The sequence below is a fragment of the Crocodylus siamensis genome, chromosome 4, assembly GCF_052110815.1.
Source record: "Crocodylus siamensis isolate JL-2025a chromosome 4, ASM5211081v1, whole genome shotgun sequence".
Lineage (NCBI taxonomy): Eukaryota > Metazoa > Chordata > Crocodylia > Crocodylidae > Crocodylus > Crocodylus siamensis.
Window position 1 is genome coordinate 218,606,754 of NC_143398.1, and position 20,609 is coordinate 218,627,362.

At 39.4% G+C, this 20,609-nt stretch overlaps 1 protein-coding gene across 4 annotated transcripts in view; it reads left to right on the forward strand.

The window, feature by feature from the left end:
• Positions 1-74: 74 nt before the first annotated feature.
• PRPF40A (pre-mRNA processing factor 40A) overlaps positions 75-20,609 on the forward strand; it is a 44,683-nt gene continuing 24,148 nt past the window's right edge. The window contains exons 1-14 of one of the 4 annotated variants that reach the window (XM_090045706.1): positions 75-647; positions 3,908-4,045; positions 7,330-7,410; positions 11,026-11,056; positions 12,707-12,769; positions 13,164-13,186; positions 13,856-13,933; positions 14,045-14,155; positions 14,748-14,868; positions 15,858-15,882; positions 16,225-16,581; positions 17,725-17,833; positions 18,877-18,941; positions 19,905-20,069. In XM_090045706.1, coding sequence (XP_089901832.1) covers positions 294-647; positions 3,908-4,045; positions 7,330-7,410; positions 11,026-11,056; positions 12,707-12,769; positions 13,164-13,186; positions 13,856-13,933; positions 14,045-14,155; positions 14,748-14,868; positions 15,858-15,882; positions 16,225-16,581; positions 17,725-17,833; positions 18,877-18,941; positions 19,905-20,069 — 1,721 coding nt within the window. In that variant the 5' untranslated portion in view covers positions 75-293. The remainder of the gene's footprint in view (positions 648-3,907; positions 4,046-7,329; positions 7,411-11,025; positions 11,057-12,706; positions 12,770-13,163; positions 13,187-13,855; positions 13,934-14,044; positions 14,156-14,747; positions 14,869-15,857; positions 15,883-16,224; positions 16,582-17,724; positions 17,834-18,876; positions 18,942-19,904; positions 20,070-20,609) is intronic. The other 3 variants (XM_090045708.1, XM_090045707.1, XM_090045709.1) reach the window with 3 other exon arrangements.

Consider the following 20,609-nt stretch of genomic DNA (forward strand, 5'->3'; position numbering starts at 1 on the left):
TTCTCAAGCGCGAATGGTGCGTCCCTCGGCCCCGCCTCCTCCGCCCACGTGACCACTTCCCAGCGTTCCCCGCGCGCGCCCCCAGCGGCAGCGCCTTCCCCCCGTGCGAGCTCCGGAGCCCGGTGCAAACCCCCGCCGGTGGCGAGCGGCCCAGGCCGGCGGCGCCCGCTTCCTGATCGTCTCGTCGCCTGCCCGCGCGCCCCCACTCCACGCCCACGCTTCCTGGCGCGGGGCCTAGGCCCGCTCGCTCCCTCACTCCGAGGCTCCGCGGGTCGGGTCGGGCCGGGGCCGCGATGTCCGGCGGGGACTCGGCGGCGGCGGCGGCCACGGCCTCGCCTCAGCCGCTGCCGTTCTCGCTGCCGAAGCCGCCTCCCCTCATGCAGCTGACGCCGGGGGACGCCGTGCGCCCCGTCTCCGCCGCCTCGGACCAATCACCGAAGAGCGGCCGGCTCGGCGGCCGCCCGGATTGGCCGACGGGCAAGCCTGTCAGCCTGCTGGCCCCGCTGCTCCCGCCCCGCGGGGAGCCCGAGCCCCTCATGCCCTTTGGGCCCTCGCGGCAGCAGCTTCGGGGGAGGCTGCTCGGCCGCTGCAGTGGGGGCAGCCTGCTCAACCCGTCGATGAGGCCGGGCGGAGACCGCTCCCTCATGGTGAGTGAAGGGTTAAGCGGGAGGGCGGGGCGAGGGGGAGGGACCGTGGCGGGACGGTTCTGCGCGCGCCTGCCTTGGTCCTTCTCGGCCGCCGTCGAGGGGCCGCTCGGGCGCTCGAAGGGCCCCACGTGACTGCTGCGAGGGCGCCTGGTGCTTGGTCCCGGGGCCCGGCTCTGCTGCCCAGGGAGGGCTTCTCTGTGTGAGGACATACCCTCCCACCTGCAGGGAGGACAGGAACAGGTGCCAGCCCTAACAGGGGGCACTCATCCCTCTCTCTCTGGCTGTCCGTGTCAGGACCTAGGCAGGTGATTCCTGCCCTACTGCCAGGCTCAGAACTGCTCAAGAGTTCAAAACTACTTGACATCTTTTCTGTTTTTGTTCAATTTGCACCTGCTTTGTTGCCAACTGAAACCTTCCCAGTCATGCCTCGCTTGTTACCCATGATGGGGTTCTGGGATCCTGGCTTAGTATTGCAGGTTGTTCGGCCCAAGTAACTTCTGAGAGCAGTTTAAGACTGTTGTCAAACCCCCTTCCGTTTGCTGTCTTGCTAACGAGGATCTTTCCAGGGAAGCCACTTTTTTACCTCAGTCTTTCTCATATAAAGAAGTCCTGTAACCAAGTTCATATAGTGAAGTTGGTTACAGGGTTGAGGGATGCAATTGCATGATTCAAATGAGAATATTGCTCAGCCTTCACTCTGAGGCTTTTCTTATGCTGTATGTGACTTGGTGACAAAGAACAGTAACCCTATTAAATGGGTGCATAGGAAATGGCTCTTATAAGGAACTCCCAATTCCTTTAACTGGTATTATAGGACCTGCTGTATTTAATGTTGGGCAAGCAGCTGTGGTGGTGGTAGACTAAGCAAACATTTATTTTAAAATTATTTGTAAGTGACAAGTTCAAGATCTGATAGTTTTAGGTGCTTTCACTTTACAAACAAGTGCTGCCACAGGGTTCTCTTGGGTTAAAGTGACACTTCACTGATTACTTTATTTTTGCTTTTTTTCCACTTGTGTTTCAAATGAACTTGGTGATTCTTCTCAATACACACTGGAGCTAGACAATTTTTTCTTGTTCATCTGAAAGTTGAAATTCATGCTTTAAATCAGAATAGTTTTCACTTTGGTATATCAGTTTATGTAATACTAGTTGCTGATGTAATGAAAACAGGTGAAAAAGCCTGAAATAAAATGGAGACCAGAAAGCAAGATAGAAATGCAGTTCTTAAAGTGCTGCCATTTAATTTTTAAATCAAGTTTTAGTATTTTTAAACTTTTCATATTCTGGATCTACGAGGTTGTAATGAAATTAAAAGTTAATTTATCTCTGAGATCCATGGGGGTCTTCACCCCTGAACCTGAACTTTTCCAGGCTGATCTGGTGGCCACCTATAAATTTATCAGGATCTGGGGGAACACCTGTTCACCAGAATGCCCCAAGGGATGACAAGATCGAACAGTCACAAATTCCGCCACGACTAATTCAGGCTGGCCGTAAGAAAGAACTTCTTCACTGTCCAAGCCTCCAAGTTTTGGAATAGACTGCTGCTGGAGGCAGGCAGTTCAAGCACCCACTTTGAATGCCTTCAAGACGTATATGGATGCTTATCTTGCTGGGATCCTATGATCACTGCTGACTTTCTGCCCCTGGAGCAGGGGGCTGGACTTGATAATCCTCCGGGGTCCCTTCCAGCCCAAACGCCTATGAAGTCTCTTCAATGTAATGGAGATCTGCAGAGGTAGAGAGATGCACCTTGTATTTTTTGTTTATAACTATAAGGATTTAATCTCCAATAACCAAAATATTGGAAAGAACTATTTTAATAAATTGGGTACCAGTTGTTTTTTAAAACTTAAAGCCCTTTAGCAGATAAGTAAAGACCAGGCACTTCTCGGCAAGACAGCTATTCTCCGAATTAATGTTTGTTCTGTGGAGGAAAGTGGTTTAAACTCTAAAAAGTAGAGTACACTGATATATATATATATATAAAGAAAACTGGCTGCATTGGATATCGGCCAGATGGGGCTGATAATTCAGTCAATAAATGTGTGTGCTGTGCACAGCTGCAGTGCAGCACAACTGGCAGTGCGGAGTGCTGCTTCCAGCTGGTAAGTCTGGTGTGGTGGAGGGAGAGGGGGGAGGGCTGTAGGTGGTGCAAATCAATGCACCTCCCTCCCCCCCAAGGAGAGAGCAGGTGCTGCCTGGGAAGTAAGGGGTGGAGCTGGGGGGGGCACCCCGGGGGCATGTCCCCAGATCTGGGTGGAGCAGCCTGCAGCCGGCTCTTCTCAGTGGGTGCTGGCAGCGCTGGGAGGATGCTGCATTCATCCCAGATTTCACCGCTGCTCCGCTCCCAGCACTGCAGCTGCCCAGCACAGCCCCATCTCAATGCCCTGCCTCCACCTATGCACTGGGAAGAGCTGGGGCTGCACCGGCTGGCTGGCAGCAGTGGTACTGCAAGTAGAGTGGTGGTGAAATCTGGGATGGATGCAGCATCCTCCCAACAACACTGGCACCCACTCTGAGCCCAGCCCCTGCCAAGAAGAGCTCTGTGCAGCCCTGGTTGCACCCTGCCCTGCCCTGGGCAGATCTGGGGGACATGTCCTCCCAGGGTGCAAACAGTGATGGGAGCCCGCCCTGCCTGGGCAATGCCTGACCTTGCCCCCAGTTGGAGGCAGCTGTGTTGGAAATCAGATTGGTATCAGCCGATATGCCTCTGTAAATATCAGCTATCTGTATCAGCCCCAAAAATCTCAATCAGTCCCAAAAATCTCAATCAGTCCACCCCTACTAAAAAGTTTAATGCCCATAAAAAGCCCTATAGTTTTTTAAAAAGCCCGATGGTTGTTTCTAGAAAATGGTTTGAGAAATACACTGTTCTATCAAATCAGTTCCGTTACATGCGTAATGTTTTCATTGAGCAGTCAGAGCCATGTGTGAAAATACTTTTATCCTTTGGTTTGTTGGATTTGTGCATGCTAATTTGCAAGTTGTGGGAATATTTTTTTTCCCCGTTGTTTTGGAATTTTTAACTAGGTCTGTTAACTTTGTACATTTTTGACAACTTTTGGTAGTTATAGTCCATTTGTGTACATCATAAATACATAAATGCTTTGATGTAGTGAATTTTCTACATATCTTCTTTCAACCAACACTAAACTGGCTTGTAAGGCAATGTTTGTATATCCATTGAGAGATTTCTCTAATTTTTGCATTCGTGTTAATATCAATATTTTTCATTTATTAACTTTGTCTTTCAGATGGGTCATCCAGGCATGCCTCACTATCCACCCATGGGGATGCACCCCATGGGCCAGAGACCACCAAATATGCCACCAGTTCCACATGGTATGATGCCTCAGATGATGCCTCCAATGGGAGGACCACCAATGGGGCAGGTAAGGCAGCTTATTTGACTTTCTCCAGAATGATCAGAAATAATTAGACTGGTAAGTCTCTCATTCCTTAGAAATCATGAGGCTTATAATCCCGGGTTTCTTATGTATCATTTGTGTGTCCTACAGATACTGTTTCTACTATAAAAAATAATGAAGCTACTTTATGATTTCAAATTTTAAAAGAAAAACAATAGCCCTATATTGGAATCTGTCACTCAGATCCACAAGTTATAACACTGATAGCTTAGTTAATTCTCCTTTAGTCACTCAAGAGAAGTAAGGTGTACGTAACAGCATATAGTTATAAATCACAATAAATATAGAACTTAATTCTAATAAGAATCTTCAGTTTCTGGAGAATTTTTCTTTAACATGATGCTAACCAACTCTCATAAACAATGGTAGAAAACAACAGGAGGATGGAAAGAAGAAATATAAAGTTAATGGTCTCCTGACTTTGTAGGAGTTTTTTCCTAGATGTCTCTTGAGGATTATTTTATGCTCTTGTAATACGCTGGCTGCTGCTAGTATAATGCAAATCTTAAAAAAATGACTGCTCAGATTGGTGAGCAAAGGAACATTTCTGAGACTGAACTTCCTTTTTTAAAACCATGAGTATTCCTTCTGTTTATGATTGCTAATTATTTTCTGAATTTAAAAACAGGCAATTCTCTTCCTCATTTTCTTGTTCTAGTGCAGCTACTAGTGATCAAAGCCTTCCTAAGCAGAAATTGAATGTAATTGACAAGCTTAGGAGCAAGAAGAATGACTGCTTCCTTCATCAGTCTGAAGGAGTAAAAGTGTTTGAATGAGTTTCAGGAGTTTGAATACTAACACTGAATTCCTAAGAAGGATCTGGGCCTGGCCAATGCCATAGAAGAAATTCTATCACCATACTTCCTAGGGTTTTGGGAGAGGGGAAGCCCTTGCGTCTTACTGGGTCCAAGAAAAGGATAGCTTAATTTTTTATATGTGTGGATATAGCTCTTACACATGTGTGGGACATTTTTCAAGCTCTACAATGCAATACGGCAGTCTTATGTTATTATTTAGTTCGTAACATATACCTAATACATTTGAAAAAGATAAATGGGATGCAAGCAAAGTCATTGGCATGGTAAGTCCATATCTTACTAAGTACACAGGGAATGGTTATGTATTTGGGGGTTTTTTTTAATGGTAAAAGGTTTCCAGTAATTTTTAGCCTGTATTCTATTTTTCTTGTGTCATTATCTCTAACTCTTCTTTCCACATAATGAGCAGTTCACTAAACATATATGAACAAAATCTGTAATGAAATAACATAGCCAGGAAGTTTCTGATATGTATGATAGAAGAATTTTAGGGTGGGAGAGAGGTAGAGGTCTGATGAATTGTATGGCCAGTAGGCTTTTATCCTGCCTCTAAGTTTATAGCCCGATAAATAAGTTAGTCTGTCTCTTTGGATGCTAGAGCCCTATCTCTAGCAGGTGCTTTATTTATGAAGCTTTCTGGGTGGAGACACTCTTTGATAACTCTGTTCTTGGGTGTTTTGGTGGAACAAGTGGTCCATTCATTTTGTCTTAGAATGATCAACTGGTAGGGTGCTTGCCCTACTTACTTTATAAGAAAGTCTCATGAGAATGAGAGTAATTGTTTCCCCTGTCTTCAATCCACAGAGGCTCTAGACCTGAGTACAACTCTGTGATATTATCCCAGGAAGCTAGATTTACTCTAGATGCATAAAGGCTCCACAATAGTGAAGAATCCAAAGGCTTTTTTAGGTACCTCTGCAAGGGCTTACAGGGAATTTCACATTCTCAGATCCGACTTAGTTGAAAGTAGCAGTGGGGCAAGAGCACTTTCTTCTCCTGCTTCTACAGGATGGCAAGGAATAGGAGGGGCCGCCTTCCAAACTTTCCTTTCTTCCTCACCCTCCCAAGGAAGCCTTATGGATTGAGGGTGGAGCAGTAGCCCTTCCAAATATCCCTCTCTCCGCACAAGATACAAGATGGGAGGAGAGTGGTTACCTGATGCTCCCTGAAGATAAAGGGGGATGGGGGTCACTTGGCCAGCCTGCCAAGGACTATAAAGGTAAAAGGGGATAATTGAAAGATAAAGGGGGTTGAATTTTCAGGACCTTTTTGGGGACAGATTAATTAGTGACCAGATGAATATAGTACTTGGTATTTGTGCTCTTTTCCACTTGTGTCTGGCTTATCCATTCCTAGTAGCCAGAACCAATGAAAAGTGTGGGGAAATTGCAAAACATGAAGGAAACTTTCAGGCTGTTTAAAAACAAACCTGAAATGTACATCAGGTTTGTGATGATGGCTTTTAAGAGTATCAACACTCAGATAAAGTTGACTGATCAAATATCACGTACAGGTTTTGGTCTCCTGAGAGCACATATTGTAGCCCTAAAGAAATCTGAACTTTAACTGTCATGTAATGAGTGCTGGTTTGTCCCTGTTGAAAAAACAAACAATATTAGCTAGTTTGAAATGCTTCCTCCTTATTTTAAAGGAAGCATTTCAAACTAGCTAATATTGTTTGTTTTTTCTAGACTTTTTATAACAGTTCAAGAACTTCTGTATCAGGAATATTTAACTCCAGTATCACTGTCTAGCTTGAAAAATTTTACAAGTATTTGTTCTCATAATACTTCTGTGAAGTAAGTACTTTAGGTATTATGTTTATCCTGTAGGTGAGAGTAAACAGAGACATTCAGGTTTAGAGGTGCATCGAAACAAGGAACCAGTTTTAGAGCCTGAATTAGCATTTATGATATTTACCTTGTTTTGTTGTTTTACCCTGGAATTTCTGAGAAATCTTTCCATAAAGTTGATTTTTTTTTTCCTGTTTTGCTTCAGGGTGCCAACATGACAGGGTAGAGTGCCATCAGTTGATCCATATACCTTGCTATCTTTTGCTGATTTGCCTTTGATCTGGATAGTGCTGTTAATGACAAGTGTCATGGCTGCTTTTACTGATATTTCATAGGTGAATTTGAAATGTATGCTTAGTGTGTGGTACATCAATTAAATTAAAGTTTATTGGAGGAGATTTAAGCTATTTTCTGACTTTATGATGTTAGTTTAAGGAGAATTGTATAACTTCATACATGTTATATACATGTATGTATAAAACCTGTGTACGTGTTTACTCTGTCTGGGTACTTAATAGGCATGTTTCCTGTGTAGATTAATCATTAGGTGTTGTCATCCTTTCATCATAAAGAGGCTTCAGATTGGTGCAATGTATTTATTACCTGAAACCTACTTGACGTAATATTTTAATCATAGATGCCCGGAATGATGCAGTCAGTGATGCCAGGAATGATGATGTCCCATATGTCCCAAGCTGCCATGCAGCCAACGGTCCCGGTAATCTTTAAACTTGTCTTTTTTTCAATTTCCATTTGTCTCAGCTAATTTAATTGCTTTTATATTACTCTGTAGTGTGCATCATTTCCTTAGGATGCTGTTGCCAGTTTTGTAGAGTTAAGTCCAGCTTTTGAGCGTTCACAAAATAATGGTAAAATATTATATACAATTTTGAACAAGTTTCAGAATTTTCTCCCTTAAATCCTTTAATAAAAGTAACCAAGAACAGAACCATCAGCAATTAGCTTGCAGATTCAGCATGGGTTTCCAGCAAGGTTGTTTATGGGAAGTTTTGAAGAAATTTTGGAAACCAGACACGTTGTGGTCAAAGGAGATTTAAAAGGAGTTGGGATGGTATGTTATACCCAGTATATCTAGATTTAAACCTTTAACTACATTTCCGACTACAAAGATCAGTTCACTAAAACTTACAAATGTAGTAGTTAGGGAAATAAACAATTAAACTGTTTTAGAATATGAAGAAGAATAATGTTCGTTCTTATAGCTAAAATAACTATTTTTAGATTAAAAAAAGGAATTGATTACCTGTTTTTGTAGGTGCATGCAAGGCTAGTAATTTACAGCACATCAGACAACAAGCATTGTGTTTTCTGTAAATATAAAGCCTGATCCAAAGCTCATTGAAACTGGTGAGATTTATGTAATGACTCCAGTACGCTTTGATTTGAGTTGGTTCTATTAGAAAATATAATGCTAAACACTGTTCTAGACATTGCATTTACTATCATAAGAGTTTTAATTTCCAGAAAAGTAATTGGAACCATTCTATTTGGAAATACAGTGACTTTGTTCAGGCGTCTGGTATTTGCTACTTGGCAGCAATGAGGTGTGATGGAAGAACTTCTTTCTGAAAAATAATTTTAAAAAGAAATAGAAGTACGCAGCCCATAAGCAGATTGACTTTTATTAGTAGATGTTTTGGATGGGGAATCCAGGAAAAAGATGACAAAGCTGAGATGGAAATACAAAGCGCCCGAGCGAGGGACTAACAATTGAGGGATGGGGGAGAGGAGGGGAACGCGACTAGGTTACATATGATACAATGTTAGCCAACTAAGCCTGCGGGTGGGGGGATGTGGAAGGGGGAGGGGGGGGTCACGACGCTGAGAGGGAAAGGAGATAGATACACACATACCTGTTACAGTGGTCCGCAATGTTGGAGGAAGTGGCTCGGAGAGAGCGTCTCAGTCCATAAAGTCCGATCGTGGGGGTCACTTCAGACATGATTAACCAGTTAATGTCTGAGCAACCTGGTCCCATGTTAATGCAGTTAATGGCATGATGAAATGAATGAGTCCCGAGGTTATTACACAAAGTATCTGCAATAATTTTGTGACTGGTTCCCATTGTGCCTTAAATTGCATGAGTGGCCAAGCATCTGCTGATCGGGGCTCCCAGCCTCAGGGGCTCATCACAGTCAACAGTTCCATGTGTCCCCAAGGCTGGGAGTGCAAATCAGCTGACTGTTTGTTCCAGCGTCTGTGACCCAGGCTCCCCGTGCACCCTGGAGACTGGAAGCAGTAGTGGCTGCCAGCCTCGGGGCTACGTACGAATCAAGGGTTGTGTTGCATACCACACATTACTTCCTTTTCCAAGGCTGGGAGTAGCAGTCAGCTGATTGGCATTCCTAGCCTCAAGGGTGAATTGGAGCCCTTGGCACTATATGCTCCCAAGGCTGGAACTGAGATCAGCTGACTGTTTTGCTAATTTTCAGTGCAGGGGGAGCCTGGGATCATTGCTCCCCTGCATTGGCGCTGTGGCATGTTTGGGATCTGATCCCCCAGTCCCACAATTGCACCCCCTTCCATTCACATGTAATATGGCAGGAAATGTGAATGTGGATAATAGTGCATCAGATTCCATGGTATTTTAACTGAATATCTGCCAGGGGCCACAGTGCCATAGAAATACTTCAAAACAGGTGGTGGATGAAATAGCAGGAAACCTCCTCACTCTCCAGATAAACCTAATTTGAAATTGCTTATGTCTGAAATTGGGGGTCTGGAAATTGGTTAAATGTGCTTTCCCACATGACCAATCAGTTTATTAGTAACTGTTATTTATCACTTGTGTCATTCTTTTCTATCCATGCTTTGAAAATGTTAAACCACTCTTCAAAAAGGATTATTTACCTTGTAAACAAATATTCAACGTGTTCAGAGTTTTATTGCAAGTAAATGAGTGCATGAAGCAAGATTCAGTAAAACAAATACTTGGGTAACGTTAATTGCTCTTTTCTGGAGGTGTCTTTTATTGAATGTGCTAACATGTAATGTGGTTTGCTTATCTTTAATTATGTCTTGTTGAGGCTGCCTTAAAAAAATTAAATAACAAAGGATTGACTCCAATAAATGATAAACTTCAAGTTAAGGCTTTACCTGAGGTTGTGTGAAGTCAGGAAAAATGCTTAAAAGCACTTAGCATACTGTCCCTCTCCTGATTTTTATGTAAAACTTATTTTTTAAAACCTCACTCATCAAGGTCATGGATTCCTCAGAGCATATTATAAGTACAACAGAATTAAAAGTTGAAATCCACTGAGAACACTATTTCTTTGCAACATAAATATTGTAAACCAAAGTAACCAATGGATTGAGAATCTTATTTTTTTCCCAAATGCCCTGAAGGTTGCAAGACTGATTTGCACAGGGTAGAACAAATGAAAACCATAGGACTGCAGTTCCTTCTTGGTTCAGTACTTCTTGAGTAACTTCAGGTTATTACTATGAATGCATTTCTTAAACAAGATAGATTATTTTGTGTTAATTCCTATTAAAGAAAATGAGGCTGTTAAACCTTGTCAGGAGATTACATGAAATACATTACATACATTTCAGTAAGTTTAATTCACCTAAAGCTTAAAAAAAAAAGTTGCTTCCAGTTATGTGTCTAAAGACTATCTCTTTTACAGGGGCTGAAACTTTTTTGAATTAGTGAAGCCTAAAAGTATTATACAACATCCTGTGTTGGATAATGGCTTTTGCAGCTATGCAGAGTGCTTTTTGTTGTGTAGAAAGATGGCAATACATTTAATTGAATTAGTAAATGTATTGCCTTTTTTCTGAAAACCGATTTGGTGCATCCTTAGTTAGTTCTTATAGAACTGGAATTATCAGGTCACTTAGAGTGGAAAGGGAAAAGAATTCATATTTAAGTTAAAGTGGTCTTTGGATTCTGGAGTTGTTGCATTTGTATGGATTAATATACTGGTTCTTAACCTTTTTAGACTCGAGGCACCCCTCGGAGAATGCCAACTCATTTTCACTTTTTTTTTTTTTTTTTTTTTTTACTACAGAAGAATAATAGAACAATTTCTTCTGTTGCAAAGGACATAGAAAGACCATACCAAGTCAGAATGTTTTTAACCCTGTGAATTCCTGTTTGAAATCTCTTGATTTATTACGAGAATTATGTTTGCATACTTAATACTCACATTGTGAGACACCCTGCAGCATCCTTGAGAGGATCTTAAGGCACCCCAGGGATTTTAAGGGCATCACAACACCTTAGATGAGAATCACTGGATTTGTATGATGTTTAGTGCATTTAATATAATTATGTTATGTGTTTTAAATCTGTTGATTGTTTTTACAGCCAGGAGTGAATAGTATGGATACGCAAGCAGGTATGTATCAACAATCCATTACATTTTTTAAAGCCTTTCAAGCAAAATTCTGTTAAGTATCCTAGAAAATAAAGGTTTTAAGTTTTCAAAAATGGTGTAAATGAAGCTGTAGGGAGTTTATATAAATAAAGGGGGGATAGTTGGATATTATGTTCAGCTCTTAGTTTTCTTTCCTAGCACATTTCAGAAAAGAGAGCTTTCATAGAAAAAAAATTTTAAATGTCATCCATTTTATATGCTTAATAACCTTATTTTGTGCCTTTTCTGTTTCGTTTAATGCATTTAATCTTAAATGAATTATTTCACACATTTAACAATTAGCTCATGGCATTGTTAGCTTGTGGTGTGTTGAGGTGTGTGTGTTTTTTTTCCCTCCTTCAAGTATTGTCTTCTGTTCTAGATTCTGCTACTGAGACACCCAATCAGCCTGAATTTTCCTACAGTACTAAGCATTGAGACCAGAGTGCATTTAAAGTCATGTCTCTTTTCTTGCCCCTTGAATAATCACACGTCCAGATTGGCACGTATTCTTCAGAGCAGTGGTTCTCAACCTTTTTACACTCGTAGCACCCCTCCAAAACTTTTCCAAAATTAACAGCATTCAGGTTAAAAAAATATTTTAAAATATGCTTATTTATAAGATGAACATTATAATTCTGTTATTCATTAGTACATTAGTAATTAATTAGATCATCATATTATATTCACCACATTGCTGCACTACACACATCCTGCAGAGCCAGATTGGGAAGTGGCTGTAGCAGGAGCAAACGCTCTTGCCACAGCTCTTTCCTGTTCAGCTGTGCACAGTATCCCCTGGAGACAGAGATAACACGGGGCAGATGGTAGTCTGTCCCACATACTTGTGTTTTCAGGAGGCATGTCATATCTGAACTGAGAAATGGTGGCAGCAGAAAGGCGTGCCTGCCTGTATTACATTATGGAGCATTTATTTCTAGTCTGCTGTCACTCCCAGGTAGAACTCCCCATACACCTTTGTTTTCAGGAGGCAAATCAGAGTCAAACTGGGAAAAGCAGCAGCAGAAACAGCACGCCTGCCTGCATAATGTAGTGCAAGTAGGAGCACCTTGCTGCTGGTGCTGCTTCTCAGCGTGGTTCTGACATGCATCCTGAAAAGAAGCTCATGGGAAAATTTTACTGTGCAATAGTGGTGTTGGTGCTGACATCACAGCACCTTTGGCAAGTCCTTGCGTCCTCTGGTTGAGAACTACTGCTTCAGAGAAAAGTTTGCCTATCTGTGAGTTGAGTTAAATTTACTAGTGAAACTGATGCAATCAATGATTGATTGTCTGAGGCAAAGTTACTTGTTTGTAAACTGTTCCTCAAACATTTAGTCCATAATGGTAAGGAGGAGGATGGCTACATGGGGCTTTGAACATACACAAAACTCTTTTAACTTGGCTTATGTAACTGATGCACAATTCAGGAAAGCAGTTCTTCCATAATTTAACCAAGTTCTCACTTACAGGAAGGACTTAGAACTAGCTAATTTCCAAGAGTGGTTATTTAGTTGAAATACTGAAGGAGAAAGAAAGGTCACTTACCAGTAACTGTAGTTCTTGAAGTAGATTATCCACATTTCTGTCCCTCTATGTCAATTTCATTGGAGTCCTTATTTCAAATTCCAAGGGTCTGGTTCAGGAAAATACTTAAGCACATCGAGTCTCCATTGGAAGTTAAGCACAATGGAAGGTAAGCCCACGCTTATTTCCTGCTCTGAATAGTTTGCTTCCTTGAATTGGGGTCTGTATAAGCAGAAGTTGTGTTTGCGGGAGGTCATGTCTCATTGTATACCCTCATCTCAAACAGTCAGTGCTTCAAGGAGATGCATTTAGCAGCTGTACATTGTTTTCTAAAGAGTTTTGCCTGGATGTCTCTAAGCCTGACTGTTCCAGCAATGTTAATCCATATGGATAATCTGCTTGAACTGCAGTCACTGGTTGATAACTTTTCTTCAGTTTTCTTGAAATCTTTTATTTTTTTTATTTTTTTTTATTTTTTTTACAGTAAGCCGCTTTTGTAGTAAGCTGGGATGGGGGGAAAAATATAACTTGTCTGTTTTCTCATTCTGATATTTTTTTTGTAGGTACGACACCTCCAGGAACTCAGGTAAGCAAAATAAGGCTTCAGAAGCCTTAATGGAAATACAGCGACTGTGTAAATTCACTTAGTACTCACCCATTATAGATCAGCTTCCAAGCTCAGGGATCAAGCTTTTTAAAAAAATATATCATCAGAACACCAGTCCACAACTAGTATAAGGCGTTTAAAAGCTCCAATGGCATATGTATTCCTGTAGCAAGCATGCATCCCTTTGTTGTAGTCTTGTCATTTATAAATTTAGCAAGTCATTATTTTAAAGGACTAGAGTTTGGACTAGAATGTGTGGTGTGCTGAGCTCTTTTAACTGCCATGGACTTTTATATTGTGTTTCTGATGGATTAATGTTTGTTTTTTAGCACACTTGGTCTCAAGGCTTTGGGCAGATATAACTTCTAAGCACTTTAAGGAGGAATGAAGAATTGTCTCTTGGGAGCAGGCATCGTTACAGGTGTCTGCTATGCCTTTATGCTCCTATAGTGGTATAAGTGAGCAAAATCAATGGAGCTTTAACTCTGAATGAAACAGGGTTAAAGTTGTAATGTTTTTGCCATACTTATAGCTATTGGCTCTTGTGAAGGTTACCAGTTTCCCACTTAGTACTTTTTTATTTGGCATTTTTTAAATGAATAGGAGAAATGGGTATGCATTTTCAGAAATGTCTCTTCTTTTTCTCAGACCGGACATCCAGTAGTCTGTTCAGCCCAGCAAACCACCACAGTCAACAGTTCGGTAACTGAAGACCAGTCTAAACAGGTTTCACCATTTTCCCTTTGTATTGAATTTTGCTGTTGGCGTTTTTTAAACCATTCCAGAGAAAAGCACATTTTATACCTCTTTGATGATCTGTTTTATGTTTTCCTGTAGAAATCTGTATGGACTGAACATAAATCACCTGATGGAAGAACTTATTATTATAATACTGAAACAAAGCAATCCACATGGGAGAAACCAGATGATCTTAAAACACCTGCTGAGGTAAACTGAGCTCAAATGAAAGCTTTGGAATGGTTTACTGTGAGCTTGTATCTGGACAGAAACTTAACAGTGAAGCTATCGTGGTGCAAAACAGTTGTTATAACAGCAACAATGATTGTCATGGTATAGTTAGACTGGTACATTTTCCTGTGTAGATAACCATGTAGCATAAGTGGCATAATGTGCCCACCATGTGACATGGATCAGAATTTTTTATTTCAGTATCTTGAATCTGACCACAGAAGACCCCAAAACTAATCCAACTGATTTTATAAATACTAGAAAAGCTTTGCATTTATAATTGCATAAAGAGGTCTTTAAGGCAAAAGATTTAAAGAAATTGTTTCAGAACTTCAAAAATCAGTGCTGTATAAAGTACAGATTTTTAGGGTCCTCTGCTTCTGGAATTAAAATGATATTGGGTTTGCTTGCTACTGTTCTTGAGAAATGTTTTTCATTTTATGTACTAACATTTAAGATTTTTTGTTGTAATGTTTATTTTAGAGATTGTTTTGTAGAAATCTTTTAGTGTTACAAAATTGATTTAATATGATTTTGATTTTTTTTTCTGTGCATTTTTTCTGCGCATCAGCAATTATTATCTAAATGTCCTTGGAAAGAGTACAAATCTGATTCAGGAAAGCCTTACTACTATAATTCCCAAACAAAAGAGTCACGGTGGGCAAAACCTAAAGAACTTGAGGATCTTGAAGGTAACATTATGGCCACTGAAAATCTGTTAATTTTGAAAATGTTGTTTATATATGAACTATTTGCACTGTCGTCTTACTGTTGAAGCAATTCTTATTAGAAACTGAGTGGAGTAAAATAAGTGAAGGAACTTGTTCAGTAAATAATTATAAAGTAGAAAGAAATCTGTTCTTGTTTCAGCATTGGTAGTCTCATATATTAAATGCTTCACTATTACAGTATCATCTGCAGTGTACTAAAACTACTAATGATGCATGTTGTTTTAGTTGAATATAAACATTACCACTAGCTTTGCTTGGTGAATGACTTCGATAAAAATGAAACAAATAATATTTAACTAATTATTATTCATCATTACTTGCATGATTTAATGTTGAAGTCAATACCATGCATCCAGAGATGCTTCTTTGTTTGAAAAATATTAGGTCACAAGAGGTAGAAATATAAATTTACATCACATTTGGATTTCCTTCTGACCTATTTCAAAAAAATAGCTTCTTACCTTGAACAGGTGACATGTACTGCTCTGTTTACTGTTTGTGTAGGTACTATTTTACCTTGATATTGAAGGTAAAATAACTTCAGACAAGAAATATATAGATTTTTTGTTTATTAAAGGAAGGTTAGATCACAGATGAGAAGTTTAAATATATAAATTAAAGAAGAAACCATTGACTAGATAAAAACTAGATAGAAAAGATTACCAAAAGAACTTGACTAAACCCCATACGTGTGTTAACCCTAATAGCTTTTAAAATTACCACAAAAGAGCAAGTAGGGGTTGCAAAAAACTGTTAGGTCAGAGTTCTTATGTTCTGATTTGATTTTGCATCATTTAATTCTAATTGATTTTTTTTTAAAGTTATTGAAGCATATTTAAAATAATGATCTACTTATACATACTGCCTTTTTAAAATAACAATAACTTTCATAAACATAAGCCGCTTTTGAAAAAAATTGTTTTGAAATTATATTTTTCTTTTCCTTATAGCAATGATTAAAGCAGAAGAAAACAGGTATGTTCACTTAAAAACTTGTCATCAGTACAAAATGTATAAAAAGTATTTCCCTGATCCCCTAAAAAAAAAAAAAAAAAAAAAAAAAAAGTCTGCCTTCATTTTTGTTGTCTAGTTTTCATTTTATTCTTCAGCTGTATTATCTTAAAGTACTTCTGCTTTGAAGATTGTCCTTATAACCTTATTTTTTGTTCCTTATTACTTGTGGAAAAACATTTTGTAGGGTGGGTCTACTAACTGTGTATTTTAGAAACTTCCTTTAACTGAAATACTTTTCCCTGAAGCTTAATTGACATAATGCTTATTTAATTGCTCTTTCTATTTCTCTTTTGACATACTCAGCAGCAAACCAGAAGAATCAACTCCAGCTACATCTACAGCTGCTGTTGCAACGGAAGTAACCAATACAACAACCACCACCACTACTTCTGCAGCTGCTGAAACTACTGTAGCTGCTACTGCAACTACTGCCACCCCTGCTGCAACAGCTGCCTCAGAAAGTGAAACTGCTTCTACTACTAGTTCTGCAGCTGCTACTGGTAGTGTTACTGCAACTGCTGCAGAAAATGAAAGTACAGGTACAGCTACAGCTGATGAACAAGTGCAGCAAACCAATGCTACTCCCGTTGTACAGGAACAGAATGCAGAAACTGTCACAAACACAGCAGAGGAAGGTTTTAAGCAGGAGGGTTCAGCAGAGTAAGTAAAATCCTGTGACTTGGGTTGGCTGCAATTGTCTAACACTTTCTTAAGAGTTCAGAGTTCCAGAAGGGAGACAAGGTTCTAAACACTAGAGTTTCTCTTGGCATTTTTACTGAGACAAAAAGGGGGTGGGGAAGTGAGTGAGACTTTGCAAAGAGAAATGAGTAAGAAATAAAGAGCGCAGAAAAAGGCGCTCAGTCCTTTAAAAACAAAAAGAAACAAAAAAAAACAAAGCCAACCAATTCCCTTTAAATCTTTAATTAGTTCTTCATCTCATTACAGATTTAATAGGAAATTCTTATGACTCAATTTATTTTAAAGAAATCTGAAATGTTTTGAGAGATGCTGGATAAATGTTCACACTGTCAAGTGTGGAAAAATTACTAAACTTCTTACTGACCTGAGTGCAGTTTAAACAGGCAGTACTTCTGAAACGCCTACATTCTTGTGTATAATAAGAAAAAATGTTGTGGCTAAACAATCCAAATAAATCAGAACAGCTATAAAGGTGTGTACGATCTCTTCTCTAGAGAGACAAACTATACACACTTTGCCTTTCATCGCTGAAAGCCTGAGAACTTGTTGCAACTGGGAGGTCAGGAGACTGGGTTAATAGTAAGTGGCAAAGGCAAGATCCCTTCATGGGCAATGCCTTACCTCTTTCTCCCACTTTAAATGGAAAGGCAAGGAACTAGAACAGGTTGGTTGATTGCAGCAGCATCTTGTCATTCTAAAGAGAAAGGTACTTTTAAAGTTGTTCTGTAATGAAATCCTTAACTTGGATCTGAGGCTTGGGGTTTTCACAAGTGTGTATTTTATTTCTGACTGATAAGCACTTTATATAAATGAAGTTTATTGTTAAAATTATGAATGCTGTTTTTCAGCAATGTTCTCTTGATTGTTTATTTTTAAAATTAATGGTAATTCATAGAATCATAGAATCAATGACTCAGAAGACCTAGACAAATCAAGTCCGACCCCCTGCCATGGGCAGGAATGAGCACTGGGGGGGGTGGGAGGGTCATAAGACCCCAGCCAGGTGCCTATCCAGTCAATTATAGGTGCCTATAACTGTTTGTTAAACTGCTAAATTAGGTATTTACTTGTCTAATTATTCTCTTTATCAATTCTTATTTATAGTGCTACTCCTAAAAAAGAGGAGGACGATGCCCAGCCAGTTAAAAAAACATATACGTGGAATACAAAAGAAGAAGCGAAACAAGCATTTAAAGAGCTTTTGAAAGAAAAGGTTTTTAAATTGGGTCAACTTACCTTAACTTCTAGAATTACTACAAAATGTGCTTTCTTGAGTCCTATTTCTTCTCTCTTGTTTTCCAAAAGAAAATCTTAGTATTAAAAAGCTGATTTGAAGGAAGAAAAAAACTGTGTCATAGAAAGAGTATACTTAAGTCTTTTATTAGAGATGTTTGTGTTTTAATTAGGGCTTTCTCAGTTCAGTTTTTCTTTTTGTTTCTCCTCTCCCACCCACAGCAACTATAATCCAAGTAAAAATTCCAGTTGTTGTCCAAGAAATTATGATTGATTGGTTACCATGTGAAGCTGTTGTTTTGGTGACAGGGCTCTAAAAATCCAGCCCTACAAAAGTAAAAACGCTTTTAACAACAGATATTTGAACAGGTTCCTGGAGTGTATGAGGAGGGGAGTGGATCTAACACCTTAAAATCTATCTCCTTTTTTCTTCTGTTTCTCAAAATTGTTAAAGAAAATTCCATTTAAAGACAAAATTTTCCCTTAAAATTTATTCTTAGGAAGTCATAATCTTGCTGTTACAGACAACTGCATAGCTGAAATTTTATAATCGTTTAACCATATTATTACTTCTCTGCAGCATCAAAAGTATTTTAACTTAAGTCTCTCTTTGATTTGCTCTCTGAATTCCTCACCATTAAAAAGACAAGTGGGTTGGAAGAAAAATGAGTCAATACTGGATTTTTCTTTCCATATAGCTCAGTTGTTAAGAGTTCCTCTAGAATATTTTTCACTGTAGTGTGAGGCAGGAGTTACTTGAAGAACAATCAGAGGATAAAAATAGTGATAAGCCTAAAACCTGAAATTTGTTTTTCTGTTGATTGATGTTATGACAACATCACTTTAATATTACTAATAAAGTTATTAAAGGGGAGTATTATATTTCTTTTCAACTCTTCTAATCAAGTCAGGGAAAAGCCTGTTGGAGGGATCTCACCTCCCAGATTGAATATTTCTGAGGAAACAAACATAGGATGTTGATGCAAAATCTATAGTTACATTATTGATTTAATGTCTTCACAGCGTGTACCCTCCAATGCCTCCTGGGAACAAGCTATGAAAATGATCATTAATGATCCAAGATACAGGTACTTCTTACTTACTGCTGCGTTGCTTACAAACATATGCTCTATTTTGATCCTTGAATTTACATTGTAGTTCTTTATGAACAAATTATGGTTGAATGAAATACAGATGTTTGTATGCTAAGCCAGTTGCCTCTTTGTACACGTTCAAAAGTAGGTAATGTCTTGACCTGCATGAAGATGACTAATGGAATGATTCATGATCTTGGACCCAAAATCTAATGAATATTATGCCAGCATTAGCAGTACAACTATAATTAAATTGTCTACATATGTTTTGAAAATCTGTCCTGAAATGGACTTCTGTTTTTAATGGAGATGCTGAGAATTCTGTGGGACCTATTAAATATTGAGCACACTTGATAATTTTTATGTATATGGAGTGTCCAAGTGTTTTCTGATGACAGTACCTCTGTAGAAGACTATTTTGTAGGGGTGCATCCCTCACCACAAGACGTTGCTCTGGCCCTGCCAGAGCAGCGACTGCCTCTGCCCCTGCCAAGTCCCTCACTACAGGGGATGTTGATCTGTGTCCCTCCCCTGTTTCCTTTCACCACACTGCTCTTACCAGCTGGAGGCAGCTCTCCACATTGCCGGCTGCGCAGCATGGGCATTTCTCAGCCAAATTGTTGGCCCCATTGGGCCCAATGCAGACAGTTTTCTTTATATTGATACCAATCTGATATGTGACCAATGTATTGGTGCACCTCTAATATTTTATTTTTTATCCCACAATGCCATTTTTTTCTAATGCAGTTTATTGAAATGAAAGCTGGTACAGCAATATAAATATTGTTTTTGTGCTTTTCCATAGAATTAAGTTCATTTTACCACCCTTCATTATTAAAATTTGTCTTGTGTCTGAAGGTATGCTAATATGAGATTTGCATTCTTTCTTTTCTAATTTGATTCCAGTTTTGTGTAATTAAGCGTCTGGTTTATTTTTGTTTTTCCCTTCACATTTAGTGCTTTGGCAAAGTTGAGTGAAAAAAAGCAAGCCTTTAATGCTTACAAGGTTCAGACAGAAAAGGAAGAAAAAGAAGAAGCGAGGTCAAAATACAAAGAAGCTAAAGAATCCTTCCAGCGTTTTCTTGAAAACCATGACAAGATGACATCTACAACAAGATATAAGTAAGAGCAACTTAATGTATAAAACCAGTGCATTTGTTTTTCAAATTCAACCTTTAAACCTGGTTGGCTACATAACTGGTGAATATTAACTTTTGGGTAACGTTCAGTCTGATAAATCTTGGGACTACAAGTATAAATTTTATCCTCTTTGTAAGCCATGGACAAAATATTAGAACTGATTATTATTGGATCTCAACTAACTAGGAGTGAAAGAAACTGAAACACTTTTAAGTTACTTTTACATACTTCGGTATTATACATAATAGACATGTGTGCTGGTTCTGATCTTGCTGCCTCTTGACTGTGGAGTGGCATTATAAGAGAGATGACTTTTCTCAATCTTTTTTCCTCTTTCTTCCCTTCCCCGTTTGAGCTCTGTGTTTAATTTTTAATATGTCTTTTATTATTGTTACCCATGTGAGTTTCTTTCGGAGCATATAAAATATCAAAATAACTACCACATTTATTCAAATACAAGACACCCCTCCCCACCAAATTAGCATGGGGGCAAAGGCCCATTGTCTTACATTTGCATGCAAG